The sequence below is a fragment of the Selaginella moellendorffii genome, unplaced genomic scaffold (genome assembly GCF_000143415.4).
Source record: "Selaginella moellendorffii unplaced genomic scaffold, v1.0 SELMOscaffold_9, whole genome shotgun sequence".
In the NCBI taxonomy this organism is placed as follows: Eukaryota; Viridiplantae; Streptophyta; class Lycopodiopsida; order Selaginellales; family Selaginellaceae; genus Selaginella; species Selaginella moellendorffii.
In genome coordinates, this window is record NW_003314270.1 from 1,973,296 (window position 1) to 1,996,792 (window position 23,497).

Sequence of the window (23,497 nt, forward strand, 5' to 3'; positions counted from 1 at the left end):
AAAATAAGCCTCTTAAAGATGATCTCTGATTTTTTTTTCCAAATATTATTTATGATTTTTTTTATCTATATAGGGTACTGTGTTAAACTTAATATAAGAATACAAGTTTTGTGCTATTATTTTATTAAAAGTGTAGAACTAAAATTAAATGTATATATGAAATTTAACTATTTTCTATTTATACTTATAATTTTGTTTTGAAATACTAGGTTGTGAGGTCTAAGTGTACAGCTATAATGTTGTATACTAATATTAGCATAGTGAGATTTTAGTAGCCGTCGGATTAGTTTCAATCTGGACCATTCACTCCTTTATATAAACTAGAGTTTTTGAGTTAATTGCTATGCATATTTTCTGTATTCCCTTTCTATATTTCATGCCCTCATATTGGTGGAGGTGAGGGGCACTTTTAATTGTCCCTGAAGAGTGTTTAGATTTGGGATTTTGGTTTGGATCTAATTTTTGCATTGTCTAGGTCTAGCTTTTTCTATTTCCTTTCTTTTGTTCTTTTCTTTTAGAATTTTGGTTTAAATCTAGCTTTTGTATTGTTTAGATCTCTCTTTCCTTCTAGTTTTTTTTTTTATTTCTCTTCTTTTGCTCTTTCTTTTTCGTTCATCTTCATGGCAGATTAGTAATCTTCTCCTCTTTTGACTCTAGAGTAGCAGTTGGTGCAATTACTTGATGCTATATGATTGCAATTGAATAACCAAACTCAGTTGATGGTGGCATTCATGGCATGTGGTATAACTCTTGCTTTTGGTGCCAATCCTTGCATTCAACTAGAGTTCTTTCGTAGGAATTCTAGGGATGATGTGTATTATTGGTTCAATCACTTCACGGTGATTGCCACATTTCATTCTTGGGATGATTGTAGTGCATGTGGTTTTTACCTTTATCCTATAGTGATTTACCATAAGATAACACCACGAAGCAGAACCTAAACCCTTTATGTGCCATGTGTCCATAAGACAGTGGTGTGGAACCCAAGGTTCAGGGCCTTGGGCCACTAAACGATGGAATGGTGCCAAACCCCCAAGCATGGAGCCAATGAGTGATGGAACCGAACCATAGAGCAACTCCTGAGCATATAGCCCAAGGAGCAAAGGGATAGGAGCACGGAGTGACTTGGAACAGTCCTAGAGCAACTAGCATCCCAATGCCAGGACCAGCATGTAAAATGGAGCCAAACGGAATTTAGCACTATTTCAGCATACCGGTGGCCTAATGTGAGGACATGGGTACTCCACCAGCTAGCATGGTGTGGAGTTTGGGCTTAGACCCAAGCCGGATGCAGAACAAGGATAGACACGCAAGCCAAAGCTAGATTATGCCTCAGGTTGGTTAGCCATGCCCGACTTACCCACTATCCCTACTATACATTTGGAATCCCCCATAGCCCCCCCACAGCCCCCCCCCTCCCCCCCCACCCCCTTGAGGAATACATGCTTTGGGCTTTCACCCCAAGCCTCCTTTAGTATCAGGAGTTATTCTCTGGAACAAGCTTGAAACTTACTAAATATAGAATGGCATTAGATTGCGCATTTGGACACGAGACGAACACCATTATGTTCAAGTCAATCTCTACATTCTGTAGATATGCCAAATGAGCAAATCTGGACACTTTCCATAAATAGCATTTGGGACCGAAATGAGACTAACACAAAGGGCATGATAACGAGGGTGTTTGGCAGACACGATAAGCTATCATTTAGCGATATTGAGGGACTAATCTCAATACATGAGGGTTCTTGTCAAGCCAATACAAGACAGAGCAAAAGAGAACTAAGAGCCAGACCGAGTATACTCAACTAGAAACACATAGAAGTTCCTATCTTATGTCCATCTGGCTAAATACAGGTGCTAAGCCTAGTTTATTAACACTTGAACAAGAGGGGCTGATAAAGGGAACCAACAATACCGATCTCCTACTATCGTGGTAGTAAGGAAGGAGTGTTTGTAAAGACTGGCCGACAAGTAATTTTCAATACCCAAAGTCACATTCGTGACACTCTCCCCCCTAGGGAAGATTGACGTCCTTGTCGATGCATACTCGAGTCTAGACCACCGCCAAGGAAACAACTCTAGAAAAAGTTTATGGTGATCACACTATGTGAGAAATGCACCGACTTAAATGAGTTAAGAGGCAACCTCTTTATCTAATGCGGATGCGCTACCACTCAAACACCTTCCGGCCATCGCCGACAAGGAAATGACCAACAGAGTCAGCCACCCTTGCTACTCTAGGTGTCACCCAACTTACAAAAGTGTGATACGCCCCTACCCGCAAGGACATAGAGAGAGAAGCTAGAGGCCCAAACCCTCATAAGCAATGAAACCACACTCGTCGGTAAGGTTTAGATAGACTATTGTAAACAGGCAGTTAGAGTTGTTTACACAGTCACGCCCTTTTAACGGAATAAGGAACATCGACAGAGAGGCGGGTTATGTGACTAGTCGACAGTAGCTACCCCATGACTAAAGATTTCACCATGCACACGAAGTGCCGAAGCCAGACTACCTATACTGGCCCAAACTGAACGATCAATAGATGGATAATATCAAAGTCATAAACAATGATATCTTAAAGACTTAATTATCAGTGAATAAAGCTTAAATTAGAACACAAAAGTATTCCAAATAAATTATCATCCGATAAACTAGTATTAGTTGAAAACATAGGATTTACTATCCCACAAAATTCAATAGCATGTATATCATCAAGTAAACTTAATGATAAAACTTAACTACCAAAGATTGTAGATAGTATGCCAAACAACTTACAAAAGATAACTCAAAAAACACAAAGTATCATTGACGGGCAAGCAAAATATTCGCGAATGTATCAGTCAAAGGAAATAACATCCCAATCTATTAGAACTAACTCAAGCAATGATCAATAGAATAGAATGAATATTACAAGACCAACAAACATAGCATTCATGCCAACCATTGCACTAGCCAATCTGAATAGATCTCGGTCAACAATACAAATGAATTCAAATTGTTTAAGTAAGTGTTAGCAATATCCTATTGATATCTCAAACCCAAGAAACCAATCCAGAGCAAACCACAAAGAACATGTGGTATTGCAAAAAGCCATAAGCTATCAAAGAGAACAATTAACCATCATAAAAGATCATCAATCATCCCATCAAAAAGATATATACACAATCATCGTCTAAGAAGGAATCCACCATCCCGAAGAATAACAAATCATTTTAGATCAACGATAATTAAACAAAACCTTCGACAAGGATAATCATCTATCCTAGATGACAGTCAATCATTATCAATGATTGCTAGATGCAAAAGCCAACTTCAACACTGAAACTAATGAGCCAAAATGCCTTCCCTAACAACTTCTAACAAATGGACCACAAGCATGAAAGCTCAAGAAACCAAAAGCTCGAAGAAATTTATAGCCAAGTCTTGCCTAACAATGATCATGAGTCTTGCATGAACTAATTTTAATGCTAAAGAGACATCATGGTAGAACCCACAATATCTTCCTTAACACATCCATAAGCTAAATTTTATAGTGCTTAAGCTAATGAAGAGTATATTTGCATCAATCCAAAAGCTAAGCACAATGGAACTATACTCAATAAGTGATCACTAAATGACCCTCCATGAATCCATCTATAATAAGACGTAGCTCACTTCATAATAAGCACAAAAAGAATCATCAATGATCAAGATATTTCAACTCAAATCCAACAAGGATTCAAATATTTCAATATCAATCACTAACTCTTTCACTTGTAAGGTTAGTACAATCTAGGATTGAATCACTTTTCAAGGAAAAGCCAAAACTCAACCCTCTACTAAATAATCTTATCTAGAACATAACTAACTCAAACTTGCTACTCAGTTCGTTTAGATGTCAATATAGTTGCTAACTAGCAAATGCACGAATGCCAGTAACACAAAGCTATAACTAAATCATCAACACTATCTTCATCAAGACTAATGAAACTCAATATCAATCCTACAAAGAGATATCTCATTTCACTCGAATCTCAACATCAATAATGTCAACGACAAGGCATCACTTCAATACCATCAACACCATAACAAAACTAGAAGAAAGCACGAGTGAATCACCACTCAAAACTCCCTAGCAACTAAGCTAACCAAAGTCGAAGATACTTTACTCAGAATTTGAGACCAATCCTCCAACAATACTCAGTTATAGATAACACATCATCAAGGAGTGAATCACCACATCCAAGATTCAATGAAACCCAACATTATGGACTAAACGTAACCAAATGATATTAACAGAGGTAGAGTCAATATGCCAACATAGAAAACCTATATAAGTCTAATGACACGATCCTTCACAACACTATCCGGTAAAGCAAGCCCATCACTGCTAAATCATCATCAAGCAAAGCAAGTGTTAATAATTCTTGACAAAGTCTACAAGTAATCATTAGTCGCAAAGCAACTAACAATCACTCCTCAACTTGCCTTCACAAGACCTAGACACCAACTATTGTCATCAAGTTATATACTTGTCCAACATGAACGTGATACCGTGGGTACAAGATAAAAGTTCATAGACAAGCACAAATTAAATGACCATTCGAATCCAACTCAACTGCAATAAGCTCACTAATGTGTTTAGCCAACAGCTCTTAGCATGCCTTGAATAGGCTAGCTACGCATGATCAACACTTAGTCAAAACTAAGTGAAGACTATAAGATGGACTCATATTGGTACACAACCTCCTCATAGACAAAGCTATAGTATGGGTACCAACATCTTAACCTTAAATAATTAAGTTGGACAACACTATCCTCAACCAAGATGCAAAGCTACCAAGACCAAGTCAAGATCAGTGAGAGCTCACTACTCTCATATAGTCTAACAAAAGGCAAAGTGTAAATTGCCACCAAACATAATGCTATAGAAAGGCATAAGGGTCACCCTTCTTAGAAAAGCGTAATGGCCATTTTTCTATACCAACTCCAGATTCTATCTAACTCAATTGCCTTAGCCCCAAAAGTCAGCATCCCTTTTGGGTTGCATCATACAAATTACTTATTAAAGTTTAAGCCAACCAAAGTCAACTCCAACCCTTTCACTAGTTTGTACTGGCTTACGAAAACAGAATGGTTTTCGAGCAAAGTGACCGACAAATCAGCCATTGGAAAAGCCTAAGAAAATTTGTGGAAAATTTTCCATCCTAGAGAAAGAATGACTCTCAGTTCAGGAATGCAAACTTTCAAGACTCAACCAACTTTCTCCTACCAACAACTTCATATAGGTTCATCTCAACACAAATTCTCATAATCCAATAGTATGTCTAAGCATTGAACATCTTTACCCATTTTCAGATATCAACACCGACATCTGCAAAATGCAAAATGAATATCCAAGGTTTGATCATGAAGATCCTATCTTCGGATATCCATATTGCACTAACACTCTTCTTCAATGACCTTCAAGATCCAATGTAAGCCAAAACACTAACAAGAAAAATGACATGGAAAATCAAGGTCTAAGGAGAATTCCTCATCACTCGAAATAACAATGCCACTTCCACCAACACAAGTGTTAGTGATGTCAATGCCTTAACTACACACTGTCTCCATCTAACAATCTACTCTAAATGCTAACGGATCAACCAATAAGTCATAGCAAGTGAATGCCATAACCCTTTCGAACATTTTATGGGCAAACCCTTAAGAACAATGAACCAACTTAAGCTTAGCATAATGGACCATTAAGAATTTAGTCAAAGCTACTTCAATGTTACTACTTGCAAGTAAACTAGCTTCACCATCAACCACTTTGGGGTTGATCATCGTTTGACCAAGCAACTTCGTAAATATATTGCTCACTATCACATGGATATGATATAAAAATCACAATGACTTGATCATCAATTGAGTAACACCACAAGCAATGCCAATGTCATTACTTCAAAGGTTTATGTGAATATCAAGTGCTAACTCAATTCGATAAAATGCAACATAAATGCCACACTCCACTAATAGAGACTTACAACACCCAACACCACTAACTTTTGTTTATAACATGGGCAAGCTCATACCACTCTCTTGCCAACCAAACTCAAAATTAATCCAACACCAAGCTACTCAAGGAGCAATAGCAAGGTTCCTAGAAATGAATTGAGCATTGTAACCCAAGTCTTCTAATAGCAAGCTTAGACAGAATGGTTTAGCGCTTCACCGCTATCCATCTCACAACTCACCATTTGTAAGACTATCATCTCCAACATGCATCAAGGTAGGGACTCTTGATTGCATAATGTGAACATGAGCAATGAGTCACACTTCATTGCATATCTCTTCAAGAAGAGAAAATGATTTACGTGTTTGATCCTTCGTTTCTGACAACTCTCTTTTCGGTCTTAACTTTGACTTAACCTCAAGCTTGCTTTCGCACTGCCTTCAGTCCAATCCAAGAAAATTTTATGAGAGAGCACGACAATAACTACTTGAACCAATAGACTAATCCCTATAGTCTTGATTGATTCACTTGTAATCATGCCTAGGAAGGATCCACTAGTGCTGTGCCAAACAGCTACAGACCAGCATATTTGCCACTTATAGCAAATCTAGGGAAGGTTTACTTTTTACCCATGGTACATGGAACAACTCATGGAACCACTGATAGGCTAATATTAATTTTGCCAACTCAAAGTGCAACCTTGAGTTGCTAATGTGCCTCACTCATAAGCCCAAGTGCAAACTCGTGCAAACAGAGCATCTCAAATCCACTTATGAGCCCAAGAGCAAGCTCACATTATTACAATACAAAAAGGTAACCAAATCCATACCCAAGGAACCAATGTGAAGTCTTTGCACCCAAACGTATACCCACTCGGATCATCGTTTTGATCTCTACGTATGCAACGAAATTAATTGCCCAATCTCATTGGATAGTACTTGCCGAGACGTATCCTTTGATACCAAATGTAGCACACATGGTTTTTACCCTTTATCCTATAGTGATTTACCATAAGATAACACCACAAAGCGGAACCTAAACCCTCTATGTGCCACGTGTCACATGTGTCTATAGGACAGTGGTGTGGAACCCAAGGTTCAGGGCCTTGGGCCACTAAACGATGGAATGGTGCCAAACCCCCAAGCATGAAGCCAAGGAGTGATGGAACCGGACCACAGAGCAACTCTTGAGCATATAGCCTAAGGAGCAAAGGGATAGGAGCACGGAGTGATTTGGAACAGTCCTAGAGCAACCAGCATCCTAATGCCAAGACTAACACGCAAAATGGAGCCAAACAGAGTCTAATGCTATTTCAACATACTGGTGGCCTAGTGCGAAGACATGGGTACTCCACCAGCTAATATGGTGTGAAGTTTGGGTTTAAACCCAAGTTGGACGCAAAACAAGGACAGGCATGCAAGCCAAAGCTAGACTATGCCTCAGGTTGTCAGCCATGCCCAACCTACCCACTTATCCCTATTATACATTTGGAACCCCCCCCCCCCCCCCCTCCCCTTGAGGAATACACGCTTTGGGCTTTCACCCCAAGCTTCCCTTAGTACCAGGAGTTAGTCTCTGGGACAAGCTCGAAACTTACTAAATATAGAATATCCCTAGATTGTGAATTTGGACATGGGACGAACACCATTGTGTTCAGGACAATTTCTACATTTCATAGATATGCCAAATGAGCAAATCTAGACACTAGTATTTGGGACCGAAATGAGACTAACACAAAGAGCATGATAGTGAGGGTATTTGGCAAACACGGTCAGCTACATCCAGCGATATTGAGGGACTAATCTCAATACATGAGGGTTCTTGTCAAACCAGTGCAAGATAGAGTAAAAGAGAACTAAGAGCCAGGCCGAGTATGCTCAACTAGAAACACATAGGAGTTCCTACCTTATGTCCATCTAGCTAAGTACAGGTGCTAAGCCCAATTTACTAACACTTGAACAAGAGAGGCTGATAAAGGGAACCAGCAATACTGACCTCCTGCCATCGTGGCAGTAAGGAAGGAGTATTTGTAAGGACTGGCTGACAGGTAACTTTCGATACTCGAAGTCACATTCATGACAATGATGCTCGATGTTTGCATGAGTTCCCCATGTGTCTCCAAGGGATGGTGTTACAATGGTACAATGGTTTGAGTGTAGCCATTTGTGGGGATTAGAGTGTTCTCCCAAACATCTTCAAACGCACATTTGGACATGCCAACAATTGTGATGATGCCTTTTAACAATTGTATCATCTTCGTCAAGGGCCATTTGAGTTGGTGATGCAATTTGGTGTTCATTTTCGAAGCCTCTTGCTTCATGCGAAGCCAAATATGTCAAAGCGGATCAAGCTAGGAATGTTATGGCCAGCACTTAGTTAAAATTTTGTCGGACTTGTGCATGCACTTGCTCTAGCCACCCTTGACGATGCTTTTCACTTGGCACAACATTATGAAACGTCACTTCTTCCACTTCTCACTACAAATCCTTTAGCTCCACTTCCTGTGGGTGATGGTTTTGTTCTAATAGAGGTTGATGCTACTACTACTCGAGTTCAAGGACAAGGGTGAGGACGTGACTGTGGCCGTGATATTTGTTGCTAGGTGTGTGATGAAGTTGGTCATACTTATCGGCATTGTCAGTGTTGTCGGTGTTTTCTAGATTGGCAGCCACTATTTCCTAGGTGGAGACCTTGGCATCAACAATGTCCTATTATTGCTACTGCAGTGGAAGGTCTAAACACCAAGATACATTCGAGAAGCAAGGAGTCACACGAGTAACACAGGAACCTTGCATGAATAAGTTAGTGACCCTTCCATCTTTCTTTTGGGAGTATCATCAAGGGGTTCATTCGGCACCAGTTCATCTAGTGTTTACTTTCTAACCTTGTTTTTATAACAAGTAGTCTCCTATTATTCTCTTCGTTTTAGTTTATACAATTATTTTCTATTGCTCAACCTATTGCCATACTTTGCCATCTACATTTGCATCGTGCAGTGGAGCCAGTTTTCATTTTTTACAGCACCGGCCATACACATATGCACGAGATAAGGTGGACCTACTTGTGCATGTGGGTGATCTTGAGCTTGTGTTGCAGTCATTGTGGGTGGTGCCAAGTTAGACTTTTGACCTCATCCTTGGTATGGATTGGTTGCAATGCAGTCATGCCAAGTGTGACTTTGAGGCTTCTCCCCCTTGTCTCATATTTCCTTATATTTCATCCATTCCTCTCACTTCCATACCTTTTCGTCCCTCTACTTTTACCTTTACTTCAATTACTTTTATCCCCCCACTATTTCCTCCTATGTTTCTGTCTTGTTCCACTCTTCCCTTTTTTGATCCTTCCAATAGTCTTTGTGTTACAACAGTTGACTGTCTCATGAAGGAGTATTTCAATCTCTTTGAATTTGACTTATCATCTGAGGCCAAGATTGCCACATATCATCAGATTCCAACTAAGGATGCTCGTCCAATCAAGGTTCCTATTCGTTGTCGGTCATCCAAACAGATCAAGATTTATGTGCAAACGTCAAGAAGATGTTGAAAAAAGGTGTTATTCAAAATTCAAAGAGTCCTTGGGCATGTGAACCTCATCTTGTGACGAAGTCTAATGGAAGTATTCATTTCTGCATCGACTATCATTTGTTAAACGAAGTGACGATCCCAAATATGTACCCTCTTCCTCACATTGCTAATCTCTTGGATTGTTTGGAGAGAAGTCGTTGGTTCACCAATTACTTCTAGGTAGTGGCAAGTACTAATGGCCGAAGAAAATATTCTTAAGACTACTTTTTGTACACCATTTGGTTGTAAGAGTTTTTGGTAATGCCCTTTAGTTTGAACAATGCTCTAACAACTTTCCAGCGGATGATGGACGAGGTTCTTTGCGATATGTTAAAGGTGACTACTGACTTCATTGATGATGTCTTGATCCACTCGGAGGGGACGTGGGAGGAGCACGTCTATGATGTTTGTAAAGTGTTGGATTAGCAACGGAACGTTGGTTTAAAGCTGAAGTGGTCAAAGTGTGTGTTTGGGTCAAAAGACATGCTTTATTTTGGGTACCGTATTTCTCGTAAGGGTTTGTAAATTGATTCTAACAAACTTGTGGTTGTTTTAAAGTTCCTTACTCCAAAGTGTGTGAATGATGTGTAGCGCTTCCTGGGCAAAGTGCAGTATCTCGGTTGTTTTATAGATCATTTTTCTGATTGCACTACACTATTGCAAGCGTTGATGAAGTCATCAACGTCATCCTTCATCTGGTCTTTAGATTGTGAGTGGGCGTTTATGGATCTCAAAGAGATATTCACGACTCCTCCTATTTTGGCATATCTTGACTACACTCAACCTTTTATTTTGCGTGTAAATGCTTTTCATATTGGTCTTGGAGGTGTGTTGATGCAAGAGAGCTTAAGTGTGCTTGGTCAGTGCCATTTCATTGCATATATAAGCTGTACATTACAACTAATGGAGGTGAACTACTTCTCGACAAAAAAGGAGTGTTTAGCAGTAGTTTGGGGTTTCGAGAAACTTCATGCATATCTATATGGTTTTCAAAACTTCCACCACCGCTATCCTTCTCGTCCCAGTCCTCATTCTTTTTCTCCATCTCCCGTCCCTCGCCGCCCATCTCATCCTCCTCCTCATTCTCATTCACGTCCTCATTCCACTCATTCTTGAGGAGGGGGTGCTGTCAAGAATCCCCCAATTCTTGCCACATTCCTGACTCTCGCCGGATTCCTGACCTGCAGACCACATTCCTGACTCTCGAGACACTTCCCTATTCCTGACTCTCGATTTCCTATACGATTCTTGAGTCTTGAGCCACATTCCTGATGATGATGTGGCGCCTCCTCAACCTCAACTATATTTGGGCCGTCCTCGATCCAAGAGTGGTGGAGCTTCATCAACCTATAGTATATATAGGTTAGCCTTGTTCCATTTCTCCACAATCTGAATCAACACTAGTCTAAGGCCTCTTCTTCGTTATTCACTAGCTTTTCTTTTTGTCTTTTGCATTTTCCAGTCTTGATCTTGTTGGGGGTCTTGACAGTTTGATTCAGATTGTGTTTTTTCGTTTTTTGCTTTAGCTCGTTTTGATTGTTTGACTGCCTTTGCCTTTTTTCCCCCTTTCTTCTTTCTTCTTTTCCAATGGAGTCTCCAAGCCATCCTGATTTCTTTGCCGAAGTCCTTGCAAAAATCCAGTATGAGAATACCGAGCTGAAGGCAACCCTTCTTCACATGCAGCAGGAGCTTGCTTCACTTTTGGCTCAAGGATCCAGCAAAGTTCCTGAACTGAAGGTGAGTTTCCTGGCAAAATTTTCAGGAAAGCGTTCGGAGCTTCGTGGATTCCTGAACCAGATGGAGCTGATCTTCGCACTTCAACATCGGCGGTACCCCACTCCCGAGTCTCAAATCAATGCGATTGGGACAGCTTTGTCATGGTTTTCTCCTCTCCTGGAGAAGAGCATGAAAAGGGTCGTGGTTCTAGAGTTGATGGATCTTCAATTGTTCAAAGAGAAGCTCGAAGCATGTTTTGGCGAGACGGATCGGGTTCGGGCTGCCACCACAAAGATGAGACGTCTCTCTCAAGGGTCTCGTCCTGCCTCGATTTATGCTGCAGAGTTCCAACTTCTTGCCTTGGACACTCAGTGGGATGAGCGGGCTCTGATTGATCAATTTCCTTTTGGCCTCAACAACGGTGTCAAGGATTTGTTGCTCACTATGGAGGATCCCACGGACTTGTCGGACGCCATCAACAAAGCTATTCGATGCGACAATCGTCTCTTTGAACGTCGTCAAGAAAGTCACTGCACCGCCGTTTTCCCGTCCCAGACTCAGGAATCCCAGCTTGAGTCTTCAGGGCATACTCCTGAACCTACTGCTCCGGTCCCAATGGATATTTTTGGTACTCCCCGACTCATCAGAGGGAAGTTGAGTCCTGTTGAGAAGCAACGTCGAATATCTCATAATCTTTGCCTCTACTGTGCTGATCCTAATCACAAAGAAGCTGTGTGTCCTAAGAAGCCTCCCCGACTGCTCAAGTTCACTCTGCCTCAAAGTCCACCTCTATTACAGTCGGGAAACGACCCTATCCAAACAGAGTAGGAGCTGTCTATTTGGACTCCCCGAATAAAAATCACTTTTCTTCAAGCTCCTCACCACCTTTCATCAAAGCCACCACCAATTCCCGCAACTTCCGCGTCCCATGTCTCCTCTCTTTCACCGGACAATCAGGACTCAAGGCTCTGGCGCTACTGGACTTGGGTGCAACTTCCTGCTTCATGGACACGGACTTTGCTGCCCGACATCACGTTCCTCTTTCTCCTACCATACGGGATCTAAGGGTTGAAGGCATCGGTGGGCATTTTGTGTCTCCTTCTTCTGGACTTAGGGAAACGTTGCATGTTCGAGTACACATTAGGTCCACCGTCACCGATATTGCCTTCAACATCATCAACAGCAAATCCTCCTCTGTGGTGCTTGGCCTCCCTTGGTTCCAACTACATCAACCTCATATCTGTTGGAAGGAATTACAGCTTGTCTCTCCCACATCACCATCTCCCACGGCTTCCCCTACTGTTCATTGAGTCCAAATCAGGAAAAGTTCCCTAAACTCAAATCAGGGTTCTATTCCTGACTCTAAGAAGTTTTCACCTTCTTCTTTTTCCTCTCTTCCATCTTACACTGGACAGTATCCTTGTCTCATCATTCCATTTAGTCGTACACCTCCTCCTATCTCCACAATCACTATGAAAGAACTTCTTCATGAAGAACCTATTTTCCTTTTTGCTTTGCATGTTTCTCCTGTCAGTCTTCCTGAGAAGTATCATGATTTTGGGGATGTGTTTGACAAAAAAAAAGCTAGTGTACTGCCTATTCATCGGCCTTATGACTGTCCCATTGATTTACATGAAGGAGTGTTAACTCCGTGGGGGCCTATCTACGGGTTATCCCCATCCGAGCTTCAGGCCCTCAAAGAATACGTGGATGAGAACCTTGCCTCGGGGTACATTCAGCATGAGCGCATGTCTTCTTTGTCAAGAAGAAGGATGGGAGTTTGCAGCTAGTCATCAACTACCGAGGTTTGAACAAGGTGACTGTTCGGAACCGTTATCCGCTGCCCTTGATCTCGGACCTGTTGGAACGCCTCGGCGGTGCCCACTTCTTCACTAAGATCAACCTCCATGGAGCATACAACTTGATCCGGATCTGGCCTGGTGATGAATGGAAGACTGCATTTCGAACCCGCTATGGCCACTTCGAGTACACTGTCATGCCATTTGGCTTGACAAATGCTCCAACAGTTTTCCAACACATGACAAACAACGTCTTTCGGGAGTTTCTTGATTAGATGGTGATCATCTATCTCAATGACATCCTCATCTACTCAAAAACTCAAGAGGAGCACGACGAGCATGTGCGCAAGGTGCTGGCAAAGCTGCAGGAATACGGCTTATATGCGAAGCTTGAGAAATGTTCCTTCGATCAGGAGTCTGTGGAGTTCCTTGGGTACATTGTCACTCTTGAGGGTATCATGATGGATCCTGCCAAAGTCAAGACTATTCTCAAATGGGAGCCTCCACAATCAATGTCAGACGTTCAGGTTTTCCTTGGCTTCGCCAACTTCTACCACAAATTCATTGATCACTACTCTGACATTGTCCTTCTTCTCACACATGTCACTCGCAAGGATGTTCCCTTCTCTTGGTCTGCTGCTGCCCAGCAAGCCTTCGACACACTCAAAGCGGCCTTCAGTTCTGCTCCTGTCTTGATCCATGCTGATCCCTCACAACCTTTCTTCATCGAGTCCCTTCATCGAGTCCCTTCATCGAGTCCCTTCATCGAGTCCTTTCTTCATCGAGTCCCTTCATCGAGTCCCTTCAAGTCCTTGGGAATCCATCTCCATGGATTTCTTGAGTGATCTTCCAAGTTCTGGAGGCTTCAACAACATTTTAGTCGTGGTGGATTGCTTCACAAAGATGGCGCACTTCCTACCGTGTACCAAGGAGTTTTCGGGCGAGGACATGGCAAAACTGGTATTCAGGGAAATTTTCTGACTTCATGGGATTCTTGCAGATGTGGTTTCGGATCGAGGACCTCAGTTTATCTCTCATTTTTGGCAACGGTTTCTGCAACTGCTTGGAGTGAAGGCCAACCTCTCTTCGGCGTATCATCCTCAAACTGATAAACAGTCCGAGTGAACGATTCAGACGTTGGAACAATTCCTGAGGTGCTTCATCAACTATCATCAGGATGACTAGTTCAATATCCTTCCCCTTGCTGAGTTCTCCTATAACAACTCTGTTCACTCCTCTCTTCGAGTTGCCCCCTTCTTTGCGAACTCTGGCCAAAATCCCCGATTCAATCTCTCACTTCCTTCTCCATCTGAATCCTCTCATTCTAATCCCCGCTCTGAGACATTTGTCTCCAACCTCTAGGAAATCCACAACTCCATCTCCTTCCACCTCCATCGTGCTCAGGAATCTCACAAAACATTTGCCAATGTCTATCGTCAGGATTGTCCACCTTACAATATCAGAGATAAAGTCTGGCTCCTCAAGCAAAATATCTCCACCACCAGGCCATGTCCTAAACTCGATTTCAAATGCCTCGGTCCTTTCCCTATCACTGCTATCATTAATCCTGTCACTTATCGCCTTGCACTTCCCTCCTCATATCAAATTCACCTTGTTTTTCACTCCTCTCTCCTTGAGCTTTATGTTCCCAGTCCTATTCTAAATCGGGTCATTCCTCCGCCTCCACCTGTGCAGCTCAAGGATGGGTCTGAATATGAGGTTTAGGACATCCTTGATTCCAAGATCTCACGGTCTAAACTCTACTATCTGGTCGACTGGAAGGGTTATGGACTTGAAGAACGCACTTGGGAACCTGCGGACAACCTGATTCATTCTTCTGACCTTGTTCAGGACTTCCACCACCGCTATCCTTCTCGTCCCAGTCCTCATTCTTTTTCTCCATCTCCCGTCCCTCGCCGCCCATCTCATCCTCCTCCTCATTCTCATTCACGTCCTCATTCCACTCATTCTTGAGGAGGGGGTGCTGTCAAGAATCCCCCAATTCTTGCCACATTCCTGACTCTCGCCGGATTCCTGACCTGCAAACCACATTCCTGACTCTCGATTTCCTATACGATTCTTGAGTCTTGAGCCACATTCCTGATGATGATGTGGCGCCTCCTCAACCTCAACTATATTTGGGCCGTCCTCGATCCAAGAGTGGTGGAGCTTCATCAACCTATAGTATATTTAGGTTAGCCTTGTTCCATTTCTCCACAATCTGAATCAACACTAGTCTAAGGCCTCTTCTTCGTTATTCACTAGCTTTTCTCTTTGTCTTTTGCATTTTCCAGTCTTGATCTTGTTGGGGGTCTTGACAGAGGCATTTTATGTTTTGACGTCTCAAATGGGGGTACACCACACTTTCACAAGTGCTTATCATCCACAGTCAAATAGTTTGGTGGAATGGCTCGTTCGGACATTCAAAGGAATGATCGTGAAGTATGTGAACTTTCAACATTCGGATTGAAATAGTTATTTGCCATCTATTTAGTATGCATATGTCACAGGGGTGTAAAGTTATATTGATGCTTCACCATATAAACTCTTATATAGTCATGATCCAATATTACTAACGGAGTTGGGTTTACCTTCGCAATTGGCATGAGCTGCCAATGCTAAGTCGTGGGATCAATATTTGACGAGCATTCTTCCAATTATCTGAGTAAAGTCTACCAAACACTTAGGCCACGTACAAGTGGGATAACAATAATGCTACAACTCCCCTCATCATCCATCTGTGGAGTACAAAGTGGATGACTTGATGTTAGTCCATTTTCCCCATCTTACGGTACGTGGTTTATCTAAAAGGCTCCTTGCTCAGTGGAAAGGACCATATCGGGTGTTATGGCAAGTTGAACCACAAGTTTATGAGGTTCAGCATGATGTGCAGCAGGCCAATCCTCCATAAATTATGCATGTGCAGTAGTTGAAACAATTCGTACAAAGGGATCAAGAATAGTTGATACCACATATAGATTTACTAATGCCTCCTCTTGATGTTCCTCCAGATCTTGGCCCATCTACAAGAGAATCTTAATAGTCTTCTATTATTCTAAAAGAAGGGGATGATATGGAGTTTAAGTGTACAGTTATAATGCCGTATACTAATACTAGTAGAGTGGGATTTTGGTAGCCATCGGATTAGTTTCAATCCGGACCACTTCCTTCTGTATATAAACTAGGGTTTTTGGGCTAATTGATATGCACATTTTTTGCATTCCCTTTCCATATTCCATGCACTCACATATTGTAGTTTGCTTATCTACTACAGATTTTTCTTGAGATCTTTTAAATTTTCTCGCAGAAATCACCTCCATTGCTCCCAATGTGGAACACCGCTGCTTTAGGGAAAGGGCAAGAGAGTGATGTGCTCGAGAAAATGGCTAGTGAAGCTGCGGCTCCTGGATCTCCCAGGCAGAGATCTCCCACTCAGAGATCTCCCGCTCAATCACCATAGCAATCCCCACAGGAACAGGTGCCAGCAGTAGATTTGGAGCTTGATAGGATGCCTTTCTACAGTCTCGCCACAGTTGCTTTCAGCATGGAGGATCTCCACCGCTACTTTAGGGAAAGGGCATAACCCTAGAAAAGAGTGAGTAAATGGCTAGTGAAACTGTAGCTCCCAATCCCCATAGGAACAAGAGCCAGCAGCAGATTTGGAGCCACAAGCTCTAGATCCACAGCAAGATGTGAGTGCTCCTCCCGAGCCCCCAGTAGCAATAGTGGTGCCTCCACCAGCGACAACAAAGGTGAGTGCTGGAGAGGAGCCAGAAGATGCCACTTAGCCTCTCATACATTTTTCTTCTTTGTAATGATGTATTGATGATGTATTGATCAGGCAATTACAGCAATCTATCATAATAAGGAGGGAGTGCCGCACTTTTTGGGCTGCCAAATCCAGCCAATTGATGGGGGATAATTGTAAAAGGGTTATTTCTTTACCATGTCTTAGCAAATAATTGTGCTGATGTTTGCTCTCGGCCAATGGAGGCAGGCAAGCTGCATGGGGCGGGATAGGAAGGCACAACATGTGTTGCATGCAATGTGTTGATCATGAATGTAGTCTGTCAAGCAAATTAATTTTGTTTTGTAATGTTTTTCTAGGGTTTATGAAATGGTGACAAAGCCCCCTATTGCTACTGCTGATTCGCAATCCAAATCTGAGGCACTGTGTCAATGTAGCTAGAACGAACCATATCCTGGTACAGTTTGTGTCAAGATCTAATCTATTTGTCCATGCCTTCTTTTAGCATTGTTTTAGTTCCAGGTTTGCTTTGGTAGTGGTAGAGCTAAAAAATGAAGGGTCAGATGCCTATAAGTAAATCTATATGGCAAGATGATAGTAATTGAGTGGAGAATCACTGCTGGAAGCAACACTATTGTCTTGAAAAATCACCAAGGTTGGTTTTCTATCGTGCGAAGGATTTAATTCTTTTGTATTGTGTATTCCAGGTGAAAAACTTTCTTCAAACAAGCAAGATTTATGCGATGTGATTGACCATCTCAGTGTAAGCTAAGATTGTATTTTTAAAATTTTCTACTTTCCTACTATCACCTTTTTTTTGTAGATTGACGTAGAAAACCCGTGTGTGATTATGTCTCAACATGAGTAGAGATTTTCTGAGTGCTGGTCAAGGTAACAATAGCTTTTGTTCCAAGCTGAAGGTGGTCTGATATATGCTTATGTTGTAGTTTTACTTCAAGGCAACACTTTTGGAGAAAGTCTCGAAATTGCTGGATATGAACATGAAGACTATTCAAGTATGTTGTGTTGTGATTGCCTTCAAGAGGACAGAAAATCTTTTGAAGTGCTCAAACGGGATTTGGTGAAGATAGAAGAGAAACTTCACCATACAAAACAAATGGATGAACTTGCTTGCGAAAGAGATAAGCTTAGGCTATAGTTTATGAGATAGACAAGAAACTCAAAGACATCCAAGTGTTTGTAATAGAACTCAAGCAACTTATACTTCTAGCTGAAGAGGACAAGTGAGCAGTTTAGTCTTTTATTTGTTGGATGTTTGAGGTTTTTGCATTGTAGCAATTACTTGCACAGACATTATTTTCAATGTAATAATGATAATCAAAATGGTGTTTGCTAAGTGGGGCAGCATATACTGGGCAATGACTAGTCTATTTCTAAGGATAAACTGAAATCTTTAACTTAATGTTTACAATTTATCATTACAACTTAGACAAAATATATGCAGGGATAGAAACTAAATTCTAGGAAGATTGTATTGAAGGATTGTCTTTAAGAGACATGAAATTTTTCCAAAAGCAAGTTAGGTGTCTCACTTCCATCTATGTTCCAGGCATTGCCCAAGTGGCAAGTTCCCACACAGAATTACACCGTCTGTCTTCACATCCCAGGATTATCCCATGATTCTCAAGAATGCCGTCAAAATTGCCAAGGTCATTGCAAAGAGGGAAAATCTCCTGGCTGATCGTGTGAAATGGCTAGAAACTTTTTGATAAGGCACCATTCTAACCCAGATCCTCCATTTCATGCTTTTCGATGGGCACCCATACATACATATTTCAGCAGGTAAATCTGATAGGGCTACATTTGAGGCACAAAGTCAAAAGCAAAAATTCATTTAGTTTGGAAACACAAGACAGCTTTACACATCCTCCTTGCCAACGTAAGGACGTGGAACATACTCCTCTTCTTCCTTGGGTACTTGGATCGTCACCATGTCCGGCAGCGGTGTCGACGGCCCGGTCTTGCCCTTTGGATCCCAGTCCAGCATGATCTTCACCTTGATCCCCAAAACCCCCTGCCAGAACAATCCAATGCTTAGAAACTGGATCCAAATCAAAACGATCGAGTTCTTGCACCTGGCGCAAAAGGACGTGGCGCACGGCCCTGTCGATGAACTCGTTCACGGGGCTGCCAGACGAGATCATGTATCCGTCCTTGAACTTCATCGACTTGGCGCGTTGGGCTCGGAGCTTGCCGCTCACAATCACCTGAAAGGAGCCAGGAATAAAGTTACAACCTGAAGAGCAAAATGCCGAGAGTTCGTCCATACCTCACAACCCTTGGCTCCAGACTCCATGATGAACCTGAGAACACCATAGCAGGCCCTGACGAAGTAGAGAACTCTTAGCACCAAGGCCAAAAAAGAAAGAAAAATCAAACCTTCGGACGGCCAGTCCTCCCAGGAGCTTGTATCGCAAAGACTCGGCTTGAGCGATGGCGCAGAGGCCACGGTTGTTCACCTTCTCGGCATACAGCTCCACTGTGCTCTCGGGGAACGAGAACCTCTTCTGGACGACAGACGTGAGCTCTCGAATTCGGCGACCCTTTTCGCCTAGAATCAAAGCTTACTGAGTGAATCCGCCTAGAAACAGAGGAGTTTACCCAAAACGCTCTGCGTTCGCGTCGCCCGGATGATAATCTCGGTGCGCATCGGTGTGACACGCACCTCCACGCCCGAGTATCCATCCTCCGCTAACTCCCGCGTGAGAAGCTCATTGAGCTCGGCGTAGAACACTCCATCGGCGACGAACTGGAAGAGAGATCAGAGGAGAAGGGGAGAGCGGCATTGCTGAACAAACCTTTCTCTTCTTGCTGATCTGCGTCGCCATTGCCAGAGAGCTAGGGTTTCATGCCATGCCGTCAGATCTAGGGCTCTTACGAAGTCAGGATCAACGGTTGCGATAACGGATTAAAGACTATTAGCTTGAACTAAATCAGCTTAGCTAATCTACAACAAATTTTGAAAAGATTATTTACATCCAAAACTCCTCATGCTTAGCAACTACCAAAGAATTTAATAATTCCTGTAGTTCCCGTCCATGTCCATGTATTGTTGTGGCTGGAACAAGCAAAGGAGAGATTAGCAACGCAAAGCAAAAGAAAGAAGTAACTCCAATCTAGAACCCACAGTCAGTGAGCAAGCGTTCCAAGACTTAGAAAACAAAGGAGAAGATCTGGAACTCTAAAAGCAAGCAAGAAAAGCTATGAGAGAAAACTTACTGGCTGTCCATAAGGCTGGCCACTATATTGTCCAGGCAGAGAATTTGGAGGCCTGTTTGTAAACCACTTTGAAGAACACCGCGAGCCACAAGAAAAGCTTTTACCCGTATTGCTGGCCACCACGGCCACCTCCTCCCATAGGCGGCGGTCCTCGTCCTCCACCGCCATAGGGAGGACCCTGTGGATAGCCTCCCGGTGGAGGCATGGGATACGAGCCTCCTCGTCCACCGGCGGGAGGAGGACCACCGTAAGCTCCTGGCGGCGGTTGGATACCATAGCCACCTTGGTTCCTGTTTTGGTAGCCTCCGCCGCTACTACCACCACTACCTCCGCTACCACCGGGCCGGCCCCCCGCTTGGGGATGCCGGTTGGAGTTTCCAGGAGGACCGCGACCACCACCGCCGCCGCCGCCGCCTGCGTAGTGTCCTTGGTGAGCTCCTCCAGTGTGTGCCGATGGATGGACAGCTTGGCCCGGAACCGGCCTCATGTTTTGGACGGGCGGCTGCTGTTGGATCGGCGGCGGTGGCCGACTGTTGTGGTGGTAGTTTTGATTCGGCTTCTGCCGCTTGGCCATGTCGTCCTTCTGCTGCTGCCGCTTCCTCTTTGTTTGGAACTCGTGAGACGACTCGTAGCGCGGAAGGCTGGAACAAGTTCATATCTCAGTTGGAGGAAATGAAAGGCACAAGTGTATGGAAAATACTTGCCTCGCGGGATCACAAGGAAGAGGATCTGTCCAGAAGTATTCAGCGTCCAAGGCGTCCTTGGCAATTATCCTCTGCAACCAAACATTGGTGAAAACTGCTACATCTATGACGAACACTTGCCTGAAGAGGGTCCAGTGTGAGCATACGCTCAACCAAATCCAACGCATGCCGATCAAATCTACAAAGACACAATTTTGTGAGTCTACTAGAAAGAACACTGGCACTTACTGTTTGAAGACGTCTTTCACACGCCTTTTGTAATATATGCTTGGTCTGTGCATGTTATACCACGGCAACTTTGACACACCCGGCCAGTTTGTCTCGTCCGGGGTTCCACAAAACTCAAAGATTTTAGCCAGTTGATCTTGCTGGAAGCGAGAAAAAAGAGTCAGAAAAGTCATATACGAGAGACTCGCCGCTCACCTCATTTTTTCCCGTTAACACTGGCTTTCCGTAGAGAAGCTCTGCAAAGATGCAGCCCACAGACCACATGTCTACTGCTGGCCCATACTTTGTACAGCCAAGAAGTAGCTCAGGAGGTCTATAACAAACGGCCGTAACCAGAAACATTCTGCAAAGCACGGACTAGGTACCTGTACCAAAGCGTTATGACTCGGTTGGTCAAAAGCGCGTTCTGATCATTAGAAAACGAGCGAGCCAAGCCGAAGTCAGCCAGCTTGAGATTCCCCTTGTTGTCAATCAAAAGATTCGAGCCTGCGCAAATCCACAAAACTTCAGCCAGGCACTGACAAGAATAAACTCAAGGACCTTTGATATCCCGATGAAGAACTTGGTTGATATGACAGTAGTAAAGGCCGGTGAGAAGCTGCTTCATATAACACTGCAAAAGCACCGTGTTGTGTTGAGAACCCGAGAGCATCGCAGCTGTGAAACTCTACCTTGATTTGTGGGACAGTAAAACGCATGCCAGGCCGATCAGACAAGCCTGTAAGGTCGTGGTCCATGTACTCAAACACCATATAAATACTTCCCTTGTATATATTTCCGTCTGGAGGAGAAGGAGATTTTTCTTTGGCTCCTTTTGGCCCATCCTTCTGCGTTTCCTTGGGGTCATCTTGCTCAGGTCCTAAAGAACAAACAAGCATGAACAAGGAGCACAAAAAAATCCAAAGAGGGGCAATTTACTTACCAGTCGAAGTGACGATCTCTTTCAATTTGATCACATTCTCGTGCTGGAGCTTCTTCAAGATCTTAATCTCCCTGATAGCAGTTATAGGAAACTAGCAACAGCCTAGAGTCAGAAGAGCGAGCGGGGCAAGACGAGAGCAAACATTTTACCCCTTCCTTTTCGTTGTCCATCCTAACTTTCTTAAGCGCAACTATCTCATTCGTATCCTTCTCCCTAGCCATATACACTTGCCTGGCAAGCCGCCCCAAAAACGAAGAACACCGCAATCAATCCCAATCCCCAGGCTGCGAAATGAAAGTCTTACCCATAAGTCCCCTCGCCAATCTGCTCCAGCTTCTCAAAGCACTCGACGCTGCGCGAACCCCACGACGGCGACTCGCAGAGATTGAGCTGATCCGCGGCCGCCTGCCTCGCCATCAAGGAAGGCGCTGCCCACAAACCAGAAAACCCTAAATCGGGAATTTAGGGTTCTTGGGTACAATATGATCCTCCTTTTTATTAAAGGCTAGAAGACGAAGACGACGATGGACAAAAGGTGATAGTATAGTCCGACCCCGCGCTACAATTCCACGCCGACTTCCACGAATCAAAAGGATAGGTGGCGGCGGCCGGGCAGCACGACTTAAACAGCACCGAGAAGACACTCGGGTGGCACTTGTCCGCTCCAAAATGCTCCTTCTCGCAGCAAAACTCGTCCGCGCCGAAAGCCACGCACGGGCTGCTGCATCCCACCGCCATGCCTCTCGGGTTCCACGCGATCAGCTCCGGCGGGCACTTGGAGTTTAGATCCGCGGAGCACCCCGCCACGCCGCAGCCGAGGTTGCTGCTCGTCACCCGGACCTCGAGGTTGTAGCCGGCCAGCAGCGAGACGCGGTAGTGGTCGAGGACGTTGTTGTGGTGGAGATCAAACTCGACGATGGTCGCTGGCGGCGAGAAAGTTGAGTTGCAGCCGAGGTTGCCCGAGCAGTCGCCCGTCTCGCAGCACCCGGTGCCGAGGACGGTGTCAAACTGGCAGTTTGTTCGGCCCCAGAACTTGCCAGACCACCGAGTCGAGGCGTGCACGTCCATGACTTGCCAGGAGTCGAGTCGGCAGCCTCCGGCTCCCAGCTGCGGATGCCCGTCGCTCGGCAGCCACGCCGGCCAGATCGTAAACGGGCAAGTGTTGTAGAGTCGGATCTTGGTGGCTTGAGCACCTGGAAACTTAAAGAGTTAGATCGATCTAGAAATGGTAGAAGAACAAGCTACCGTTCATCCAGGACGAGCTCGATAGCAGTAGCAGCAGATAGAATCCACCGAGAACTTCCATGATCATGCCTTGCGTAGAACCGAGCCCAAGAGGGAAACCACCGTCCGGATCTTGAGAAGCAAGCCAGGCAGTACCGCTTGCATGATCGTAGCTTGAGACAGCAGCAAAGAAACGATGCTCCTTACACTGCAAAAGCGAAAATTCGCTTCGTCTTTCACATGCTCCCGAGTGCTCTCTACGTAAGCTCGCGTTTTCACATGAACCTGAAACGGGTAAAATCGTTAAAGCACAAGAGTTTTACCCGGGAGAGCAGCACGCGTTTATAAACGAAGGCAGCAGCCACTGTGT

The 23,497-nt window shown here is 43.8% G+C and overlaps 3 protein-coding genes across 3 annotated transcripts; all 3 read right to left on the minus strand.

The window, feature by feature from the left end:
• Positions 1 to 18,637: 18,637 nt before the first annotated feature.
• LOC9633125 (40S ribosomal protein S3-3) lies at positions 18,638 to 19,702 on the minus strand. The gene is made up of 6 exons (XM_002967903.2): positions 19,629 to 19,702; positions 19,432 to 19,579; positions 19,210 to 19,381; positions 19,100 to 19,154; positions 18,906 to 19,037; positions 18,638 to 18,844 (listed from the first exon to the last, which is right to left on the minus strand). The coding sequence occupies exons 1-6, from the start codon at positions 19,656 to 19,658 to the stop codon at positions 18,689 to 18,691; spliced, it is 693 nt and encodes a 230-aa protein (XP_002967949.1). The 5' UTR covers positions 19,659 to 19,702; the 3' UTR covers positions 18,638 to 18,688.
• A 23-nt stretch (positions 19,703 to 19,725) lies between these two features.
• Positions 19,726 to 22,370, minus strand: LOC9630979 (cyclin-dependent kinase C-2). Its single transcript, XM_002967904.2, has 13 exons — positions 22,208 to 22,370; positions 22,053 to 22,134; positions 21,904 to 21,994; positions 21,653 to 21,840; positions 21,522 to 21,594; positions 21,347 to 21,467; positions 21,177 to 21,294; positions 20,982 to 21,121; positions 20,874 to 20,931; positions 20,754 to 20,824; positions 20,154 to 20,690; positions 20,050 to 20,101; positions 19,726 to 19,888 (listed from the first exon to the last, which is right to left on the minus strand). Exons 1-13 carry the CDS (start codon positions 22,318 to 22,320, stop codon positions 19,844 to 19,846), a joined length of 1,689 nt encoding a protein of 562 aa, XP_002967950.1. The 5' UTR covers positions 22,321 to 22,370; the 3' UTR covers positions 19,726 to 19,843.
• Positions 22,371 to 22,374: 4 nt separating this feature from the next.
• LOC9630980 (thaumatin-like protein 1b) lies at positions 22,375 to 23,243 on the minus strand. Its single transcript, XM_002967905.2, has 2 exons — positions 23,149 to 23,243; positions 22,375 to 23,096 (listed from the first exon to the last, which is right to left on the minus strand). The coding sequence occupies exons 1-2, from the start codon at positions 23,213 to 23,215 to the stop codon at positions 22,402 to 22,404; spliced, it is 762 nt and encodes a 253-aa protein (XP_002967951.2). The 5' UTR covers positions 23,216 to 23,243; the 3' UTR covers positions 22,375 to 22,401.
• Between the last annotated feature and the right edge of the window lie 254 nt (positions 23,244 to 23,497).